At 36.3% G+C, this 21,483-nt stretch overlaps 2 protein-coding genes across 2 annotated transcripts in view; one reads left to right on the top strand and one right to left on the bottom strand.

Annotated features, from left to right (window-relative positions):
* The window catches only part of LOC136806323 (uncharacterized), a 15,835-nt gene extending 8,542 nt beyond the window's left edge, over nucleotides 1-7,293 (bottom strand). Inside the window, exon 1 of the mRNA XM_067062880.1 lies at nucleotides 7,272-7,293. The gene's annotated coding sequence lies outside the window, so the exon portion shown is untranslated. The remainder of the gene's footprint in view (nucleotides 1-7,271) is intronic.
* LOC136806314 (uncharacterized) lies at nucleotides 4,363-21,483 on the top strand. The gene is made up of 16 exons (XM_067062871.1): nucleotides 4,363-4,442; nucleotides 4,696-4,835; nucleotides 5,611-5,842; nucleotides 8,242-8,379; nucleotides 9,207-9,280; nucleotides 10,065-10,145; nucleotides 11,002-11,135; nucleotides 13,194-13,293; nucleotides 14,033-14,108; nucleotides 15,253-15,399; nucleotides 15,827-16,262; nucleotides 16,726-17,085; nucleotides 17,482-17,692; nucleotides 18,164-18,360; nucleotides 20,048-20,159; nucleotides 21,195-21,483. The coding sequence occupies exons 1-16, from the start codon at nucleotides 4,424-4,426 to the stop codon at nucleotides 21,396-21,398; spliced, it is 2,661 nt and encodes an 886-aa protein (XP_066918972.1). The 5' UTR covers nucleotides 4,363-4,423; the 3' UTR covers nucleotides 21,399-21,483.

Genomic DNA, 21,483 nt, shown 5'->3' with positions numbered 1-21,483 from the left:
TTTGTTAGGCCTTGATTACACGCTAAAGTAAGAATAATTTTGCACATGTAAATAGGTCAGTGCTTGAGTTCCGGCAAAATTTCTGGGAAATGACTTATCCGGCAGTTTGTGGATCTAGGTTGAAAAGTGAAAACATGGGAGAGTTTAATTTCTTATTGGTTTAATTGAAATTGGGATTTGGAAAACTTTCTATGTTTGCTTTTTGCACAAATCCCTGTAACTATCGGCAAGCACCCCATGGCTAAGATGTTGGCTTGAAATGGAAAATGAAACCACTGAAAACTCGGCCTGCACTCAAAATACTGTAATCTTGATATAGGAGTTTTAGTCTAAACAGTTAGAAGAGAAGTAATACTGCTTTAGTTGGTCTGTAAACTGGAGCCAATGTATGTTTTCCTCCAGTGATGCAAGTTACCCGATTTCACAGTACAATAGCTCTCGCATGAACAACAATCACAACAGTCAAACACTCAGGGAATTATACATGATGAAAAATAATTAAAATCTAACACATCAAACATTGGGATAGCATTTCAAGCATTTGGCAATTTCTCAGACATTTTTCCTGATTAACATTGTCTTGTATATGATATAAAATCCTTCCATCTTTGAATCTTTCTTTGTCTGTTGTTTGGTGATGTTTTTGTTAGACCTCTGTTCTTTGTTGGAATAATGGATAGATCGAAGTGCTATCTATCTTTCTCTCTCTATTTATCTATTTGGGCTAGTTACAGCAGGTTATTCAGCCCAATCTCACAACTGTGATAGTGCAGTTATGCATCCTGTCAGCAAGTATGGACTGACAACCCAATCCCCCTCACATTACAGGGGTTGACCCGGGTGAAGGTTTGTTCAGTTGCCAAGGAGAACCACCACGAGTTAGAATTGACTTTTGGTCTCCAATTCAGGAATAGTTTGGGAAAATGTGACAACTTATGACTCAGTTCCACATCTTAAATTACTGAAGTAATTCGAGCCAAAAATTATCTGCTTTGTAATACAGGAATGAAACCATAATTTTTGGACCTACCCCGGTGGAGGTCCTATAAATTAACCTGTGTTTGTTCGTCCGTCCGTCCGTTCGTTCGTCTGTTACCAATTTTTCTCAGGATTGAATCATAGGAATCTTTTGATTTTTGGTACAAAGGTGCAAAATGGTGGTGGCCACAATGTGACGGAGCCCGATTTTCGAAAAAAAAATTTTTTGGGCCAATTTGGGCCAAAAAACGGCTAAAAAACGGGTTTTTTAGACTTTGTGAAAAATTGGATCATTAATTTTTTCTGATTTTTTGTACGAAAGTAGGGTACCATCATAGGTAAAAGATGGCTCAAGCAGATTTTTGCAAAAAAATTTTGTTGGCTCAAAAAACGCATGTTTATCTATAAGAATCACTATTAATAAGCATACATCAATGTTTTTAGTCAAATTACTTAATTTTTTTATGAGATAGATGTTTTTTTTGCTCATGAGGGCTTACTTTTAGAGAGTATGTGTGTTTAGACATGAAATTTTGGTTTCTTAGCGTGTTTGTATAGAAAAACTGGCCAAATTCGATATTTTTTTTATAAGCACATTATCAATTACTTAGGTATTAGCTTTTCTCGTGATTGGCATTTTCATTCTTTATGATTTTTTGCACAAAGATGCATAACTTTAAACCCTCAAATGTGACGGAGCCCGATTTTTGAAAAAAAATGTTTTTGGGCAAATTTGGGCCAAAAAACGGCTAAAAAGGGTTTTTTGAGCTTTGTGAAATATTGGATCATTGTTTTTTTCTGATTTTTTACATGAAAGTAAGGTAAAAGATGGCTCAAGCAGATATTTGTGAAAAAAGAATTTTTCAGCTCAAAAAACGCATCTTTATTTATAAGAATCACTATTAATAAGCATACATCAATGTTATTAGCCAAATTACTAAATTTTTTAATGAGATTGATGTTTTTTTTTTGCTCACGAAGTCTTGAATATGAAAGATTACTTCAAGAGCATGAAATTTTGGTTTCTAAACGTTTTTTTATAAGAAACAAACGACTAATTTTGATAGATCGTCACTATTTGTGTTCTGAATGATTGTTTAACGGTCATGCTCACGTAGATATCAATTATATTTGTTAAATGCATAACCAGGTAGGTCCATAAAAGTATCACTTGTTTATAGTACGTCCATATAGATTTGCAGCATTATTGTGTACTAATTCGGGAGAGTGTTAGCGAGCCAATTTGAACAAAACTTATTTATAGGTAATATCTAATTTCCCTCTGGTTTTACTTACATCCACTTAAGTGTCGAGTAATTAATATGCAATAGACCTTCGTATTTGCCTAAAGTTAAAGGAGTATTAACGTTGATGACCACTACCACTGCGCCTCTAAGGACATATGTGTCACCACAAGCAACTTTAAATACATATACTGGAGCGTTCCAGTAAAACAAATGTTACCGAACGTTTTTGAATGTTTAGGAACGATCTAAGAACGCAGGAGAACGTTTACAAGTTTAAAAATGTCTAAGAACGTTCTGGAACGATCGGGAACGTTCTGGAATGTTCCAGGAATGCTATGGATGTTAATTTCATTTTTACTTCAAATCGTGTGTGATGACAACCTGTGTTTGGTTTCTGCTCACCTTATTAAAGTTAGGGATTGGTAAATTGAGCCATTTGACCGACTGAAAATCTTTTATATTGGATTGGTCATGATGTCCACATGAAAAAATAATGAATAAAACCACGAACTTCTATTTTAAACAAATCTTTATCGAATTGATTCCTTTGTAACTTTTAAGATTGTTTTTAAGATCACTTTTTATCCAATCGCTTTCTTTGTAACTTTTAAAAGTTTTTCACTTTTATCAACTAACCACTTTCTCTATTACTGTAACTTTAAGTTGTTCCAAGGCTGCTCTTATCTATTATTGCCGACCCAAAAAAATATCAGCGTTTTGATTGGTCGAGAGCATCGAGATATTTGCGATATTTCATATTTCTCTAGTATGGAAATATGACCGCGTTGACTTTTGGGGGACTGGGTAAGCGGCGGGAGAAAAATCAAAACAAAACAGCCGAAAAGAACTGACTTTCGGAAAAACTGACTTGGGAGTCAAAGGGAAAACGCAACAAAAATATTTTCAGATTAACTTTTACTTTGAAGTTTTTCCATAAAAGACACTAAAATCAAATCTGATGAACTAAGAAATTATAAAACTACTTGAGACCACCCAAATATTTCCAGTTTTTGGTATAAAATTCGTTCGTGTGATAATCAAACAGTTTTTTAATTATCCATGCATACAAAAAAACTTGAGATTCTTGAATTTTTGCCAATAAAATTTCTCATAACATAGCAAGGGAAGTGAAATGTCTTGTATTAAACCAAATGACGAGTGATTTTTATAAAAGTTCTCTCCTAATTCTCGTTCTCGACGAGGTACGTCCTGGAATTTTCAACTCAACAATCATTACATCTTCCTTCTAAAATTCAAAACATTTAAAGCTTGATGATAATCAAGAAAGTATCCAAATTGTATTGCTCTTAAAAAAATGTTGTTCTTTAACCATTATTACAAGCATACATTTCCATCATGGGACTCCTTTCCTCTGCTATTCTTTTCCATGCATCGAAACAAAACATATAAAAAGACTGAATGTTATTAATCCAATGATGAAGGGTTTCTTGTCTATCGAAACAATACTGTACACCATCTGCATTTTGAATTATCAATCTAGAAACTTTCAAATACATCTCTGAAAAATCTGCAACTCTTCAAAACAAAACTTCTGGATCGAAAATGATCGAAAAATCCTTTTCTGTTTTGTTTTTGTGTGAGTATTTTCTGCGGGAACATATCGAATTTTTTTGTTCGAATCTAACGTTCGAATTAGATTTTCGAATAAAAACATTCGAAACTACACAGAAGAAAGAAGCAAGGCGGAAGTAAGTTTTAAAACAAAAACAAAAAGAGATTTATATCAGGACAATTTTTTTGAGTCGACAATAAATTAGTTATCACATGACTTCTCGTGCAATACTCGATATTTTACTCGTTCCGAGATTTTACCGATATTTTTCCTCGCCTAAAGGCTCGGAAAAATATTACGGAAAAATCTCGGAACTCGTAAAATATTTCTCGTATTGCACTCGAAGTCATGTGATAACTAGTACATAGTAGGGGTGTTTGTTAGAAATTGAAAATTGAGATTTGTTTTTGAAACCTTGGGTAAGTTGCTATTTTAGGTTTAATGAGAAAACGAGAGGATTTTGAGTTTGACTGGTATTGGATTCGATTTTAGTCGGGTATTATGTCCGAGTGAATTTATTTACAGTCCTGCCCTTGTAACAATTATGTATATTTTGTATATTATAGGTTTGAAAAATATAAAAAGTATATGAAGAATTAACAATAATGTGAATTATACTGGAATCATGTCTCCTAGAAAGAGAGGTATTTTTTAATTATGTTTACATTAAATGCAATTTAAATTGTTGTTTCTTTTTATGTCACAAAGTCTATTTTTTTATTTGAAAATAGTGTAATTTGGTAATACTGACAATGACATCAAGTTTCAACTTCTAGTTGATATTTTTACCTTATCATTTAAGTTTATTATTGAAATCAATACATAGCAAATTCCAAACTGTTAGAAAATATAGAAAATATATTTCACATATATTTTCATATTGTCTATATTTTACAGATTTTCAAAGGGTGGTCCATGATATCAAGGAATTTCTTACAAAGCTTCAAGGAGTAGAGACAGCGGAACTGCGAGACTCATTGAATTACAGTCTACTTAATCTCCATAAACATTATAAACGGATTCGCCACAAAACTAAGGTTTGTTTATATATTCTATCTCTCCCATATGTTTGATTCCATGATGTTCCGTAAACTTTTCAAATACAGAGTTCTTCACTTTTCCGTTTGTCCCTTGTTGGGTATATAGCTGCTGTTGATGAAAAGGTTCCATTCCAATGGGGACAAGGCTTGAAATTAATGGAATTTTTTTAATCCTATGGATTACATGTAATATTTGAGAATCCTAGGGGTTGAAGTATTTTCATTCAAAAAAAATGGATCCCCGCCAGGGATTGCCCAATTACATATGGGCACAATTTTCTGAAACATTTTTCAACCAAAAACCTTAATTATAAGGTCTAGGCCCAAAACCACCCTCAGTTCAATCAAAGCACTCACTACCTTAATCACAATACAATTCTTTTTTAAGCGATTTCTGAATTTAATGTTTGATTAATTTTAAAATTCTTTTGAAAGCTGTGTTAAATTTTTAAATTAAATTGCCCCTTGGTTTATCAAGTTCTTTCATTATGAAGTTGCAAAACTTCAGTCGTTGATAATCTTGATTACTTAGATGTCGAACACATCAAAATAAAGATACTAAAAAACAGTGATAGCCGAGTGCCTCAAACCAGGGGTCCGTGTTGTTTTTTCCATTCAGTTCATGGTAGGCGAGCTGGGCTGGTCGTGGACCTCATGAAAACACTTGAAATAATGTGTAGAGTTTCTAAATTACTAGGTTAATTATGTGAAATATTGACTCTACTACTGCTTACTATTCTCTCATGTACTCTTTAATCAATGTTCTTAACAGGTGACCCCTTTGCTTGATGGAAGTCTCTCTCTGTCCAGTTCCCTTGGATCATTGAGCCCGGCATCTCCCTTCATCCCACCTGCAAACAAATTTGAATGGAGATGGATCAACTTAGATGCAAACCAGCTCAGTGCAAGCTTTGGACACGGTGATAAAAGGAATTTACTTCCAGAGGTTTTTCACGTTCTCAAGGAGGCTGATGTGGTCAGGTTGCAAGAGTTGATCAAATTAGGTTTGTGTTTTTTTTTTGTAGATATTTCAATTTTCCTTTTACTTTAAATTTCATTTTAAAATGTTATGAGAATTTTGACAAATTAAAAGTAATGATTTTGAACAAAAGTAATTTCCCAGGGGCGCTACTTAGACAAAATTGGGTACGCGTCCTTTTTTAAGGCTCTGAAGATATCTGACAGGGTCAAAAATATTTACTAATTTTCAAGACGTGTTTCTGACAGGGTCGACTTTTGGTAATTTTTGACCATTTTCATAGTGGAAATTAGAATTATTTTTCAATTTTTCGTCTACTTTTATTCATTTTGGCCACTTTTCAGGGTGGAAATAGGAAAACTTTTCGATTTTTCTTTCTGACAGGGTCAGATCATCATCAATGTCTTGAATAAATCGGTGGAATAGATGCTCCTCATAAATTCGAACCCCTGTTTGTTCGAAGTATTGTGAATGTTGTTCACTCTTGAAACTTCAAATAGCCGGAGGTCTACTGGACTTTCAATTTTCAATAAGTAAAAATAGAATGTCTAAACAATCTTATGCTAAACAAAAGCTTTGGCGCCAAAAAACTATAATAGAAGAAAGAGTTAATACCTAAACTGCCAAGAAAGACATTTTTTAAATAGTTCACTTACATTGTAATATTGTGATAACAACATAAAAATCAAAAGTCCAAAAATCACGACAATAAAATCCAAATGTTTCCAAAATAAAGATGCTCTTCTCAAAAAAAATCTAAATTTTTTCAAATGAGAATCCATGGCAATTTTTATATGCAGACAAATAAACAAGCAAACAAGTAAATTTTCTTTAAATCTTCTAATTCCAAAGTCCCCGAACTGTTTAAAATCTTTTTAAAATATAAAAGAAATTTGAAGTCCACTCTTTATCAGAGTCTCTCTTTAAAAGCCTCATTATCGCTCGAATCTGATTGGTTTATAAAATTGTACAGTTTTCCTAATTGTACGATTCAGAGAAAATAATTATTTGGCAACAATTTTTCGAAGTTTTCAAATCACGAATCATTTTGGCCTACGAATGGAGGAAATGACATATTTCCGCGTTACACTTCCTTTATAAGAACATATCAACAATTTTTGAAACCTTCGGCTGTTTTTGGATTTTTTTGGTTATAAGCTTAATGATGTTCCTAAAATGTTCTTATTCTTTGTTCGTATTCTTTGTTCTTATTCTTTGCATTTTCAGATTTTCCTCATAAGTTGCACGTTTTACAGCCTTAAAATGTTTTTTTAGATTTTTCTTAAATTCTATGGTATTGAAGTCTTAAATTCTATTTACAAACTTTGTTCTTATAAAAAAACTTGTACAGTACAAAGTAAATTTCTTAGAATTAATTAACTCAAGTTTTTACAAGAAGAACAAACGAGAGGAAGAAAACAATAAAAAATCTGAACCTGAAGAAAACTACTTACCTTAAAATAAATCACCCAACGGTTTTAATTAATCAAAGTTTCAAAAAACAACAACTCTAAGTTTTCCACTGGACCTTGCTGTTTTTTTTATATATCGCATGTATATTTTCATTTTTTTTATAGTTATTTGATTTGTCTACAGTGAAGCATAATGTACTCACGTTGACACTGAAAGATTTTGTAAATCTTTTTTTGACAATATTGATTAAAATAAGCGTACTCATTTTTTTTAATTCTTTCAAAGAGATGTCGAGTCTGGTTGAATCAGTTATAAAACAGATTTGATTGATAATATTTATTTAACGAAAGGTCATTTTTTGAACGAACAACCGAATACGCGTTTTTTTATGAACATCCAACATTTTTGAAGCTTCCGGATGTTCTTAACATTTTGAGTTTTAAGGCTTAGATTGTTCTTTAAAAAAAAGAACTTTATAACAAGTTTAAGAACATTTAAGGCTTTTAGGCTCTAAAAGACCCAATTTCTCAGGAAATCATGGCCCCCGGCGTGCGCATCGAATTGAGGGGGCCAAAAAAATATGTCGCCCACCATGGTTGGGCGACGAAGAAAATTTTCGACTTTTTGCCCTTATTTCACCCCTCTAAACGGTATATATAAGATTTTTCAAAGTAAAAAAAAAAATACTTTGCAAAATATTGGGGGGCCATGGCCCCCCTGGCCCCCCCGGTGACGGGGGCCATGGAAATTGCACAAAAATAAGAACATCGGAAGAACATCTTTAGGCTTAAACAATCTGGGATGCTCATACAAAAAAGTATATTGCTTAGAAAATTTAGCGAATCAAAATTGAGCGAAAATCCGAAACCTTTAAACCTTTAAACAGCACTCATTTTTTAAGCCTTTGGGGAAGTTACTTGCTTGGAAATTTTCAACAAATTGATGTATGAATGACTCGATATGTTTAATAACTTTCATGAGCTGAAGATGAAGTCTTCTTCTTCTTTTCAGACAGTGATTGTATTAACGAGGTTGACGTGTTGGGACGTTGCACGGTTTCTTATTGTATCCATGGCAACACTAAGGAACATTTACAATGTCTCGATATCCTGATTCAAAATGGCGTCGATCTTCAACACGAGGCTAACGGTAAGATGCTCTCAATCGTTGTCTTATTCTAAAACACCTCCTTCTCACAGAACCCGGTAGGATCTTTTCAGCCAGTGGGGGAGGGGGTGGTCAAAATAGCGGACTGAAACACGATGGGGATTGATTCTTCCATATTTTTTATGGCTTGGGATTTAAATTTTTTTGTTTTCAAGTCAGAAAACTCAATGGGGATGGGAAAAATAGCATAATATTTTGCATTGTGGATTGGTTTATTTGAGTTGGGACAAAACTTGGAGGATGATTTTCCACCGGGGACGATATTTTAGCAAACTCTTTCAGTGGGAAGGGGTCCCAGTTAGTCTGTGAGAAGGGAGTGTTCTAAAATAAAGTAATCAAGTACAATTTTGCTAACTTTTTCTTGGGCGAATCTCTGGGGATATTTGTTTCATTTTTTCATTCTGCTGTGGCAGGAACGATGAAATTAGCGATGAAATGAGGAAATGATGATGAAATGAGGCTACAAACTTAGCTTGCTAATTGACGCAAAATACACTGAATTTGAGCCAGTGTGGTCAACATGCTCTATAGTTACGTTTAAGATGGGTGTGGCAAAATGGAGTAATGATGGTCAGTTTCCGAAACAATGCGTACATTAAAAGGAAGAAATTTTGACGGGAAGAAAATTTGGTGGATTTTGCAGATTTGGTCAAAATCCGCCAAATTAAGTTCTCGCCAAATTTAATTTTTCAAGTTAACCGCCAAATTAGATTCCCTCCGAAAAAACTTTCTTCCATCCGCCAAATTAAATTCCCGTCAAAATTTCTTCCTTTAATGTATTTCTAATTTTCACATTTTATATAAAACAGACGGACTACGACCAATTCATATGTGTGCTCTTTGTAATAACGAAAAAGCGTTGGAAAGACTCATGAAGAAAAAGGTACACACTTCTTAAAATTATTTTCAGTTTATTTTTATAGGAGATTTCTGGGTACTTCACCTTTAATTAATCATTAATTCTGGCTCACTAATTTTATTGAATTATTCATTCTAATTAGCTAGTTGTGAAATTCGTTGAACCATTTGATGGGAAACAATGGTTTCTCTGATTTCTGGCTGGAAACTTTACAGTGAATTCTCACTTTCTGAAAGTTTCAACAATTAATGATTTTCCCCATAGCACAGTCAATTAGTTAGTTTCGAAATTCTTTGAACTAATAATTGACACCAATCAACTCCAAAACTCTTTGCAAAACTTTTTTAGAGATTTCTTGGTAAAATAATATGCTTCAAATTAGTTCATAAGTCATAACCAAACATTGTACACGTTTTTTTATAAGAACAGCTAACAGTTTTTGAAGCCTTCGGATGTTCTTAACTTTTTGAGTTTTAAGCCTAAAAATGTTCTTAACATGTTCTTATTTTGACCATTTTGTGAGTATTCTTATCCATTTTCCTAAGAAATTCTTAAGTCTACCAAGCCTTAAAATGTTCTTTAACTTGTTCTTGACATTTTGGCCATCGAATTTTTTACGTGTAATTGTTAAATCTTTCTTTAATGTGTCTACTTTACTAATGATAAGATTTGCAATTTGTGAAACATTCTTTGAACTATTAATTTTCCCAATCCAGCTACAACACACATCGGTGTTTCGTCATTCATTTCAACGCCGTATATGTCTTAATGATAATGTGTACCAGATGGAAACCATTCTTTTCTTCAGGTCTCTTTGAACGTAGAAGACAGCGAAGGACGGTTTCCACTTCATCTTGCAGCTGCTTATTCCGATAAAGCACTTGTTAAGGTATTATATAGAAACCTCTCGATGATACAGTGAATTTTGTTACCATTTTGTGCTTGAGATTATTTGGTGCAGAGCCTGGTGTTATGTTTGTGGTTTTTCTGGTAACGAGAAGTATAATAAGATTTAAGGGCTAGATGCTGTGCTTTAAGCCATCACAGGCAAAAAAAAGTTAATATCGTAAAAAAATACTGTTGCTATTATTGTTTTCGAAAACCCGCGAAGCTTCTGATTGGTTAAGCGCTGAAATTCTATTGTAATGCAGTGCCGTAGCAACTGGGGGGCTATGCCCCCCCAATAATTTTTTCAAAAATGGTTATTTTGCAAAATGCAAAGTTTTTCTTTTTTAATTTGTCACAATTGTCTTTATGTGCATGCTTTGAGTGTATTTTTAAGCAATCTAGAGCTCAAATTTTCAAAATTTTCCTCTCGGGCCAACCCATGGTTGGCCCTCGCGGTATCACTAAACTTCAGACCCCCTAATATGAAAATGCTTCCTACGGCACTGTAATGTCGCGTGACCTAGTTAGGATTTCCAACCTAACCACAGCACACTTTTCAGCCAAAGCACGACGTATCTAAGCCCTTCAACGTACAAAATCAACGAAATAAAAGCGAAAATGATTTCTTTTGACTAGCTTATAATGTTTTTCCGTTAAAATATAATTCTAATTGTTAGCTTGCGTAGAAACTGTTAGACGCAGTGATATGGTTTTTGTATGATAATACGATAATTGTTATGTGGTATTGTTAGTTTATATGAACTAGAATTTTTCCCTTGCATTATTTCTATATTTTTTTCTACTATATCTGAGTTAGACTATGCTTTCTACGAATAATATCTCTGATTTGTTCATAGAAACTGTTAGACGCAGGAGGCGATAAGAATAGCCTGGACAACGATGAGATGACACCAGTTATGTGGGCTTGCCATTTCGATCAATACGAAAACATGGAATTGTTGTTGAATATCTCCCATGATGATGATATGAGGTAAAGTTCAGACCACTGACCTTTATATATCCCTGGACCAAGCTATATCCGCCATCTTTGATCGAAGTTTTTTTTTGAATTGGTATCCGTAAAGAAGCCATTGCAGTGTTAAAAATTAACATCTAACGGCGCTACATCATCAAAAGTTTTCGAGGAAAAGCAGATCTATCGCTCTCGATGCATTTACACCGCTATTAAGTAGTGCCACCATTAGGGTACCACTTTTCAAAAAAAAACTCCGATCAAAAATTTTGCTTAGCCGGGATTGAAAAACTTATCCAGGGTATATAAAGGTCAGTGGTTCAGACACACCTCGATCTCAAGGCAAACATCGTCGACGTTCTTATAGGCCATTTCACATTCGAAATGAAACTTGGGTAATCAGGACTGCATAGTTTGCACCCCCCCCTTTTTAATAGGGGGGGATGCCAACTTTCTGGAGGGCCTTTGTAGGGGGGGTACCGAGATCTGCCGAAAAAACTAGGGGGGATGGGAATGTAGGGGGGGGGGGGGTCAAATAAAAAAGGGGGGGACCTGAAGAACTTTCAACAGAACACACACATTTTAGATTAGATTTTAAAATGATCAAGATTAATGAAAAACGCTAGTTATATTCTGTCATTGTTGGCTCGTGACTATAATACTTCATACTCTTTCTTGTTGATAATTTTGCTGGTAGGTGGGAAAGCAAGTTTCCTTCGAAACGGATTTTCTGTAAAAAAAAAGGGGGGGATAAGATTTCATTACAAAAGGGGGGGATGGGTATATAGGGGGGGATGAAATAAACCTAGGGGGGTTCATACCCCTCTGCAAACTATGGGACTGATTGCGCCTCCATAACGGTTTCCCGTTGGCTAGACGCAAAAATCTTCAAAAATTTTTAAAACTTTGGACCAATAGTAAGTCGTCATTAGCGCGCAGTGGTCTTGATTACCCATTACGCTTTGCGACTGTGAAATGGCCTATTTGAACGTTACATGATGAGTTTTCCAGAGGCTCACAGGGCTAATCTCCTCATCAATCAAAAAAAGGGTAAACATGAGGGCGTGGTTGGTTCAAACATTTGTTTTGAAATATCCCTGTTTTTTGTGTTTTTTAAAAGATTTTAAACAACCATCAATTTAATTTTTGCTGAGCAAGACCATGCAAAGTTTCCTAATCATTTTTTCTCACTCGATGTTATAGAAATTTTCTATTTTTGAGGGAGGATAGATAAAAAGAATTTCCCTCCCATCGCCAGATAAGAATGGTGATTGGATTCTTCGATTACTGTATTTGGGTGGTAAGGGGGGGGGGGCTCTTACCCCAATAAATTTCTCAAGGACAAGTCTTAACTTATTTTGTCATTCAAAGACTCGTTTATGTGCTGTTTTCTAGTCAATTGTTACTTTTCGGACCTACCTGGAGGTCCTATAAATTAACCTTTGTCCTTTCGTCCGTCCGTCCGTCCGTCCGTCTGTTACCAGCTTTTCTTAGGATTGGGTCACCAGTTTTTTCTGATTTTTGGTAAAATGGTAATGCTCAAAATTTAACGGAGCCCAATTTTCGAAAAAAATTCATTTCCGGCCGAAAATGCCGGAAATATGCCGTAAAAACGGTTTTTTGGTATTTTCGCGAGATTTCATCATTAGTTTTTTCTGATTTTTTGCACGAAGATGCATATTAGCAATACCCAAAATGTGGTCTAGTTGGATTTTTGAGAAAATATTTTTGTCACGAAATTTTGCACACTGGTGCAATTGGCAATACCTAAGATATACATAAGGTATTTTCGAAAAAATGTCTTCCCGGCCGCTGGGCCAAAAATGCCAGAAATATGCCGGAAAAACCAGTTTTTACAATTTTCTCAAGATTCCATCATTAGTTTTTTCTGATATGTGTTACGATGTAATGTATTCATGTAACTTTACAATCTGATAATGTTTTTTCGGTCTGTATTTTGTTGACCTGCGATCTGTGACTTACAACCTGTGTCCTGTGACCTGCGTTTCGAACTAACCGACCGACAAGAAGTGAGTCTATCTATCCCTCGTGTCTTTTCCTATGTATATATTCCAGGTTTGAGATAATTGATGCAGAGATGCGAGACAAAGACAAATCGGGAAAGAACCTTTTGCATTGGAGTTGTTCGCAAAGCACCAGTAAACAATGTTTTAAGGTGAGCAATCTTTTAGAAAAACGATATGCTTATGAAGTCTCGTTAATTTATCTAGCAGTTTTTTTCTACCCACACTTTCCATCCTTGTCAGCCTGAACCTGGGGGGGATGGGTGCTGGGTATGTGTGGACGGTAAGGGTCGGTTTTTTCACCTTTCAAAGTCTCTCTAAGGGTCGGAAAAATCAGACAGTTTTAAATTAGTCCCTCTAAGGGTAGGATTTTTTTCTAAAATGGAAGAAAAACTTTCAAAAAAGTCCCTCTATGTCTCTCTAAGGGTCGCAGGCAAAATTCCAAGCACTCTGGTCACTGGCCGTTTTTTGACTTAGAAATTGAGTTTTGGCCTTCGAAAGTAACCAAAATTTTTTATAAGGATTAAGCATTGTATTTGCGAAAATAGAAAGAAGTGTATTGAATTGAATTTATTCTCAATCATCATAGAGAGAATACATTTTGATTTTGCTCACTATCTTCATCTTTTTGACAGTTTTGTACACAAAATACAAATTCTCTAAATATTCAAAATTTTGGCCGTATAGCGGCCACAAAAAAGTGCTTGGAATTTTCACTGGGTCGGTTTTTGGTCCGTCTGCACATACCCCTCATCCGTCAACCCTAGTATCTCTATCCCCTCCGGGGGCTCGAACATAACCCTTCGAGCATCTTTGGAAAAGGTGCGCTCAAAACATAAACAAAACGTCTTGATATCAAAATACCTACTAATTGATATGCTTTCGTTCAAGGTGTTGATGAGAAGCGAGTACACGAACATCGTCGATAACCATGGCAAAACCATCCTTCATCAAATCGCTGAAAATGGTGAGTTTTCCATGACTGGGCCTACCTTTGGCTCTCTTGCATTTTTCAAATTCTCCCTTGTACCTTAACTTTGTATATGCATTTCCTTGGATTTTAAATAAAAAACAACAAGAAAATAGAGTCGATGTTGTGGGCGACCTACAACATCGACTCTATTTTCTTTTTCTTTTTTCTTGTTGTTTTCTATTCAAAAATCCAAGGAAATGTTTATTTTTGGGTTATGCTTCTTCTTATACTTCATGAAACTGTCTGGCACTGTTGGATGTTGTATATGCGTGCTCAAACTTTTTATCGATTCCCTTATTTATATTTGGTGTGGGATAATACGGGCCAGCCATCGAAACTACAACACCATTTTTTTGTAGTATATTAGCAATTAGAAGCAGCTACATTTACTTCCTCTTCAGGGTGAATCTTTCCCCAGAGTGGGAATATAAATTTCTATCGGAATTCCCAGAAGTTCTATTGCTCTCCACTCAAAACTCCAGTGGGGTGATTTTGAAGTGTAATTTTTCCATTGTACTTTAAATGCCTATGAAATAAAAGTTAATTTTTCAGTGGGGTTGAATTTTTAAGCTATTTTTCAAACCGGTGACGAAATTCTTGCCCCCCGGAAGGGGGGTGATTTCGAAACGACGGTATGTGCCGCGCAAAATCTGCTTTTCAAAATCGTACCCTTACAGTGCAGTTCAATATGGCTGAAAAGATACCCTTTGTTCAGTGCATTTTCTCTTGATTTACCCAACCCTTATAGTAGCACTATTTTTCTCAACTGTAAATCTGCGTGAAAGAAGAAGCTTGTGAAATTTTCTGTTTCAAAGAAAAACTGAGAAAATTATTCTTGTCAGCTGTAATTATCAGACAATAGAAACTTTTTCAAACAAACGAGAAGTAAAAACCTTTCTTTTTAACAATTATTTTGAATTTGTTTTAAAATTCGACCCTTGCAGTGCAATCTCACAGAAACACACCCTTACAGTGCATTTTGGGACGCTGAAAAACCCCACCCTTAAGCGCGGCACATGACGTAGGCCAGATCATATGAGTGCCCCCATTCTTGCCGTACATATTCCACTAAGTTTGCGTCCAAGCTGATCTATGACACGGTGGTGTTTTATGAAAACAATTTTCTCTTTCGAAACAGGATCAGTGGGTGCTTTGGAAGAGCTTCTTGAAATTTGTCAACATGATGTCTCATTAAATATTTCGGACCATCGAGGACGAACACCACTTCATTTAGCGTGTCAAGGAGGCCATGGCGAGTTGGTGGATATCTTATTGAACAGAGAAGGTGAGTTAGCCGGGTATTTCTTTTTCATTTTTAAGAAAGCCAATCGTAACGAATCGACATTAATACGATCAATTTATACAGGGTGTACAGCTTTTTCTCTCGTTTTTTTTACTGGCTAATAATTGATCTAGTTAGGGTAAGGGTCGCAAGATTGGAAATTTTACTATTCAATACCCCGAAATAAGAAAAATGTAGACTAAAATTGAATTATTTTACAGCCAAATAAGGGCTTTCCTTTTACACCTAAATATTATATTCAAAAAAATAAATAAACGGGGGAGGCGGGTCCTAAGGTCCATTGCCCATTGTCCGTTGATTAGGCTCCTAAGAAGTCACTAAGTTTCGACACAGCCATTTTGTAGAATACAAATGAAAGAAAGTTTTTCATTCCAAAACTCCTGTTTCAACTACCATACTCTTTTTTCAGCTTTCACAGACATCGCAGATAACAACGGCTACACTCCTTTCGACTACGCAAAACAAAAAAATCTCAATTACTGTCTATTGGTCATACTCTCGCACCTCAAGTTTCGTAATAAGGCCCTGAACAGTCATAACAAGAACAACCATACGGCTCTTGACACACGACAACAACAAATGAACAACAAAACTCAAGATACGGGAGCATTAACAGTACCCAACAACCGTCAAAAACGAGATAAATCTCCTGATTTACGGCAACCTTGTAAGACTCTGAACACACCAAGCTTGAATAAGGCTGAAGACACACGACAAAGGAATAAAAGCCCGCAAAGAGTGAACGAATCGAATGCAACTTTTGAAAAACGTTCGACTAAACAGGTTGAGGATAAACGAAAATTGACGAGACAAGATGATATATCAACAAAAGACTCCAAAAAAAGGTTAGTTTAAAACATCAACATATATAGGCGGGGTCGAAGAACGGTCGAATAATCAAATTTGTTCGAATTACGAAGGACTCAAACTCAGGAGTTTTTCCAAAAGTATTGCTAACCGAAGAGATCTGGTCAGTAAACCTTTTTGGAAATGAGGAAACTTCAAGTATTAAGCTCTGACCGTATCCCACCTTAAGAAGACCGCGAGTATTGGTTTGCGGAGCTAACTAACACCATTTCGTTACATGTTTTTTAATGAGAACATCTAAAATTTTCCTTGTTCTTATTTTCACCATTTTTGTGAGCATTTTTGCCTATTTTCTTAAGAAATCGGATGTTTTAGAGTTCACAAAGCCTTAACATGTTCTTAGGTTTCTTCTTCTTGTTCATCGAAGACTTATGTTTTTATATAGTTTGTTCTTATAAAAAGTTTTTTCTCATAAAAAGTGTCATACTTTTATCTCTTCAGTTCGTCCTCCAATCAACCTCAACTTCGTCCAAGTAACGAGCAGGATAACGAGTTCGAAGATAGTGACGGCCAAGCTTTTGATATCCCGCAAGGTGACCTCGAAAAACTTCGTCAAAGTCAAAATATCGAATCTGCTGTGGAAATTACGAACCAAAAAGTTTCAGTTACGCGGGACCAAACATCAGTTACGCGGGACCAAACATCAGTTACGCGCAACAATCAGCAAACTTCGGACTACAGTAATTCAATGTCATCAGATGGTGGTTCAGATTACAATTTCAACGATCAGTTGGTTGTTTTGGTTCAACATCAAGGTTCTGATGATGAATTGGTCATTGATGTTGATGCGCACAACTCAAAGTATGTAATATTTTCTTCCCTTGTCTGTTATACAGGTCCTATATCTACGGAAATTTTAAAATTCATTGCCGTGCTACGCTACGTTAACGCACAGATATCGTATTCTTTTACACACTAGGTAGGCTTACTGCTCAGAGATTTCCCGTATAATTGTGTCTAGTCCGCCATGTTGTTTTCTATTTTACCTTGGATTTTCGTTCAAAACATTTGAATCGAAAACAAGATGGCGAACTAGTCAGCTATTAAACTGGACACGTTTCTTTTTATATGTTATGGCTGTTTATTGTTTGTTTGTTTTTCTTCGATACGAATTTGTATAAGACTGCACTCGTCTACTGAAAAAAGTTGTGCACTTTTTGCAAAAAGCATTAAAATTTCGATACTCTAATTCCCCAGATCTTCTGGAGCAGATGACGTGGATGGTTACCAAGACAATCTTCACGGGGATGAAGAAGAAGATCTGCTGGATATCCCTTTCGCTCGCAACGGGAGCATCACTACAATAGGGGTGGTGTCTGAAGGGAGCATGGCTTTCAATAGCGCATCCGTCGACCCGAGTGTCTCGAGTCTGATGAATAGCAGTTCAGTTGAAGAGAATGATAAATCGGTACGTTGATCTTTTTTCGCTTATTTACTTACAGCAAACTACCGTGTGACCCACAAAAAGATATTATGGTTTAATGAAGGAAGATGGATGACGTAGACAGCCCAGTAATTTAGGATTTTAAGACAGTCTTTTGTTTTCACGGGGTCCACGGCCTATTAACTGAAAGGAACATTGCAAACTGCGTCCGAATTATTCACTGTTCTGTCAAATCATTTTTCCATTTTAAGAAAGGAAGCACAAACAACCTTTAAAGTTTAGTATATGACTTTTTAGATTCATAGTTCAACATTTCTCAAGTTTAACATTTTGAATTCTCAAAGCCAAAAAAAAGGTTAGCAAATTGAGCCTTGGTGTGGTATAATCTGCTTCTACTATCCCAATTCTTTGAATTCTGTAAGGTTTTTAAATGAACAAGGCTTCGTTATTCGATAAAGATATGAATATCGTTTTGAAACTCTTTTTTACCTTTAGCAACCACCGTCTTCAAGGCGTAGTCCTTCAAACTCGTCCAAAAAGAACTCAAAGCCACCAGGACCCACCAAAACTGACTACAGTCCAAGACTTCCCCTATCTTCACCCTCCGATCTTACGGCGCCCATGCCACCCCCGTCACATTACTATGGTAACCAACATGGGAGTCACAGCCCTGTACCAGCTGATAACTACAGGTAAATTTCTCAGCCTAACAAGCGAATCCTTTTTCTTAGCAGTAGTGCTAAAGCCCGGGGGGGTAGAGCGACCGTAGCATAAAGGTAGAGCATCCAGCTACGGTGCGCAAGGTTGTGGGTTCGATCCCCAGCCGGGTCATACCAAAGATTCCCAAAATGGTACTTGATGCCTCTCTGCTTGATGCTCAGCAACTAAAGAGACGGATCAAGGGTAAGTGGAGAAATCCAGGGAAAGGAGTGGCGCCCTCCCCTACCTTCGGGTAGACAGCTATACGAAAAGGGAGCCTTCGGGTCGCCCTCGGCTGCGGTCGCAAACTTACTTTACTTAGGCAAAATGGGTGCCGGGTATGTGCGAGCCATAAGAGTCTACTTTCACACCCTCGAAAGTCTTTTAAAGGGGTACAAAAACCATTGAAAAGAAATTTGAGTTCCTGTAAGGATCCAAAAAACACGAAATCCAAAATTTCCTCTCTCAAAGGGTCGTGATTTTAGTCTCTCTAGGGTCCTAAAAACACCACTTTTTCCTCTCTCTAAGGGTCGATTTTCGATTTTTGGCTCGGACATGACCCGTCACTTCGCAAACCTAGTACCCCCCCCACCCCGGGCGCTAAAAGGCCTCAAGAATGATTGGGGGTCAGTGGGGCTTAAATTCAAGTCCAAAGCCTCTAAACTATGTTTTGTCCAATTAGATAATGATTTACGGTGTTTAAAAGGTGCAAACAGTGAAAGAAATTCTTCCTTATCCAACCATGATGCGCGTCCATTTTTCCCAAAGAAATGGCCCTCAGTTCAACGGCTTGTCGGGGCCTATGTGGTTAGGATTCTTCTCGAAGATCATTTCCTTTAGATGAATAAATGATCATTACATGGACCTGGTCTCTGTGACCCAGTGAGCTTTTTTCTGCATGATAAAATTAATGAGCTAGGATGCTAATAGACAGATGATCTATTATAGTCTTTATAGTTTTCATTTCAATTTTTCTTGTCATTCCCAGTGGGAATAAGACTTCCTTATTTTTTTCAATCAGTGATCAAATCTTTACAGCTTCTTTCACACCCCTGTCTCAGCGACCCGGTGAAGCTTTGAAATCCATTGGGGTGGCTATGAAAAAAGTAATTTAACTGGATTTGAATACCTAGGTTCACGAAAACTCACTGGGTTGAGGACTCGATTTTCACCGGGGTAGGGATAATCTTTTTCGTTTTTTGATTTGACCGGGTTGAAATAATAAATTTCAAAGATTTTCCAGGGTAGAATTTCAATATATTTTGCACCGGTTTACTCATAAACCCACTTGGGCTTGAAACTAGACCATTTTGGCATTTTTATCCACTGGTTATTTGCTGGATCACTGATACAGGGGTGTTCTCTCTCACCGGGTGTGGTTCTTTGACCAATTTTCCCAGTGGGTAGACATTTTCTTTATAAGCAACTCCAATTTTTGGGCCAGGGCTGGGGTTGCTTAGCATTCTAGCTCATTTTCTGAAAAATTAGCTTTGACCACCATATTTATGCTTATTGGCTTAGATTATTTTTAAAGCTTTTACTTTACGAAATAGAGAATTTTTTGTTGCTAATTTCAGGGCTCGAGCTTTAGGAACTGGGTTGCTTAGGAAAAAAATATGTAGAGAGCCACTCGAGGGTGTATAATCTTTTTTATTAAACATTTCCTCATCTTCTTCATAGAAGCCAATATGGAGGTCCATCGCCACAACATCAAGATATCAATGCAGAGGTTTTAGTCCTTGATGATGATGGAGGAGGTGAAAATATTACCATGGCACGACCAAAAACATCTGTATGTCAATTATTTTCTTCTTCTTTTCCAAAAATATGGTGTAGTTTATTTGGTACAAAATGTGTAGATTTGACGCCAAAATTTGTAAAAAGCAGCTTTTGCTTGAAAAGAAATTCGAGTTTGACGTATATACACTGCCCTGATGACGAAATTACTCACTAAGTTTGACTTTTTTGTTCCTCGAGTACAAAAAACGTCTAGTAGGATTTGACGACGTAGGATTTGACGACGTAGACGGGAACGTAGACGGAGAAGTAGACGAGGATGTGGGAACATCATCTAGAACGGATATTATTGAGAAAAATTTGTCACTAGGTTTTGATTTTTCTGTTCCTTGAGTACAAAATACGTCCAGTAGGATTTGACGACGTAGGATTTGACGACGTAGGATTTGACGACGTAGGACGGGAACGTAGCCGGAGAAGTAGACGGGGATGTAGACGAGGATGTGGGAACATCATCTAGAACGGATACTATTGAGAAAAATTTGTCACTAGGTTTTGATTTTTCTGTTCCTTGAGTACAAAATACGTCCAGTAGGATTTGACGACGTGGACGTGTACGGGGACGTAGAAATGGGATCGACATCTAGAACGGATACCATTTTCAGTGTATAAATAAATATTTTGGATAACTGTTTTGTGGCATGATTGATAGTGTAATGTGTAGTGTTTTTTGATAGAGACTTAACACGTGAGTTTGCAAAGCGTCTAGGTAAGCTTTGGAACGAAAGATTAGATAGCAACTCTCGTCGCGTTAGTATCAATAAGTTATAACTTTTCGAAGAAATGAAGCAAATCACCCAGTGAGGAGGAAGAACATTGGTAGATTATATTTTTTACAAGACTGAACCAAAGGAAAAAACAAAGATTTATGAGAACACATTCTCAAGCCTTGCTAAGGTATGAGAAAGTCTGAAGGTATTAAATTTTCGATTTAATATATTTCTATCTTTAACTGATCGGGCTAAATCTTTCTGTTAGCTAGTATCAGTTTCAAACAGTTTTAATATGACTCTCTTTTTCTCATATTCAGAAGGGACGACGTAATCAAACCGACCAACGCTCATTGACTCGTGATTCATGGCCGCCCCCTAAATCAACGCCACAAAGCCGCCCTCAAGATGATGAAGCGCCAAAGCAGCAAAAAACATCACCACGAATCTCATCCAATGTTCGTTTGGCGCCTTTATCCGTGTCCTCACTTCCTAAACCTCCTTCGTATCGTTACGATTCATGATAGAGTTCGTCCACTGTCAATAAAAATTGGAATCTGAAGCTGTATTTGACAAAGTTCGTGAATAGCAGTCATAAGTGAAGTTAAT

Source organism: Clytia hemisphaerica, unplaced genomic scaffold, assembly GCF_902728285.1.
Source record: "Clytia hemisphaerica strain Z4C2 unplaced genomic scaffold, Clytia hemisphaerica genome assembly, whole genome shotgun sequence".
In the NCBI taxonomy this organism is placed as follows: domain Eukaryota; kingdom Metazoa; phylum Cnidaria; class Hydrozoa; order Leptothecata; family Clytiidae; genus Clytia; species Clytia hemisphaerica.
The sequence above is the reverse complement of the archived record's forward strand: the minus strand, read 5'-3'. Positions and strand labels throughout refer to the sequence as shown.

What these genes read in the sequence shown, in the direction of transcription:
- LOC136806314 (XM_067062871.1), top strand. An exon ending in GGATTCGCCACAAAACTAAG is followed by an intron (nt 4,836 to 5,610) that starts GTTTGTTTATAT and finishes TGTTCTTAACAG; the next exon opens with GTGACCCCTTTGCTTGATGG. An exon ending in CCAGTAAACAATGTTTTAAG is followed by an intron (nt 13,294 to 14,032) that starts GTGAGCAATCTT and finishes CTTTCGTTCAAG; the next exon opens with GTGTTGATGAGAAGCGAGTA.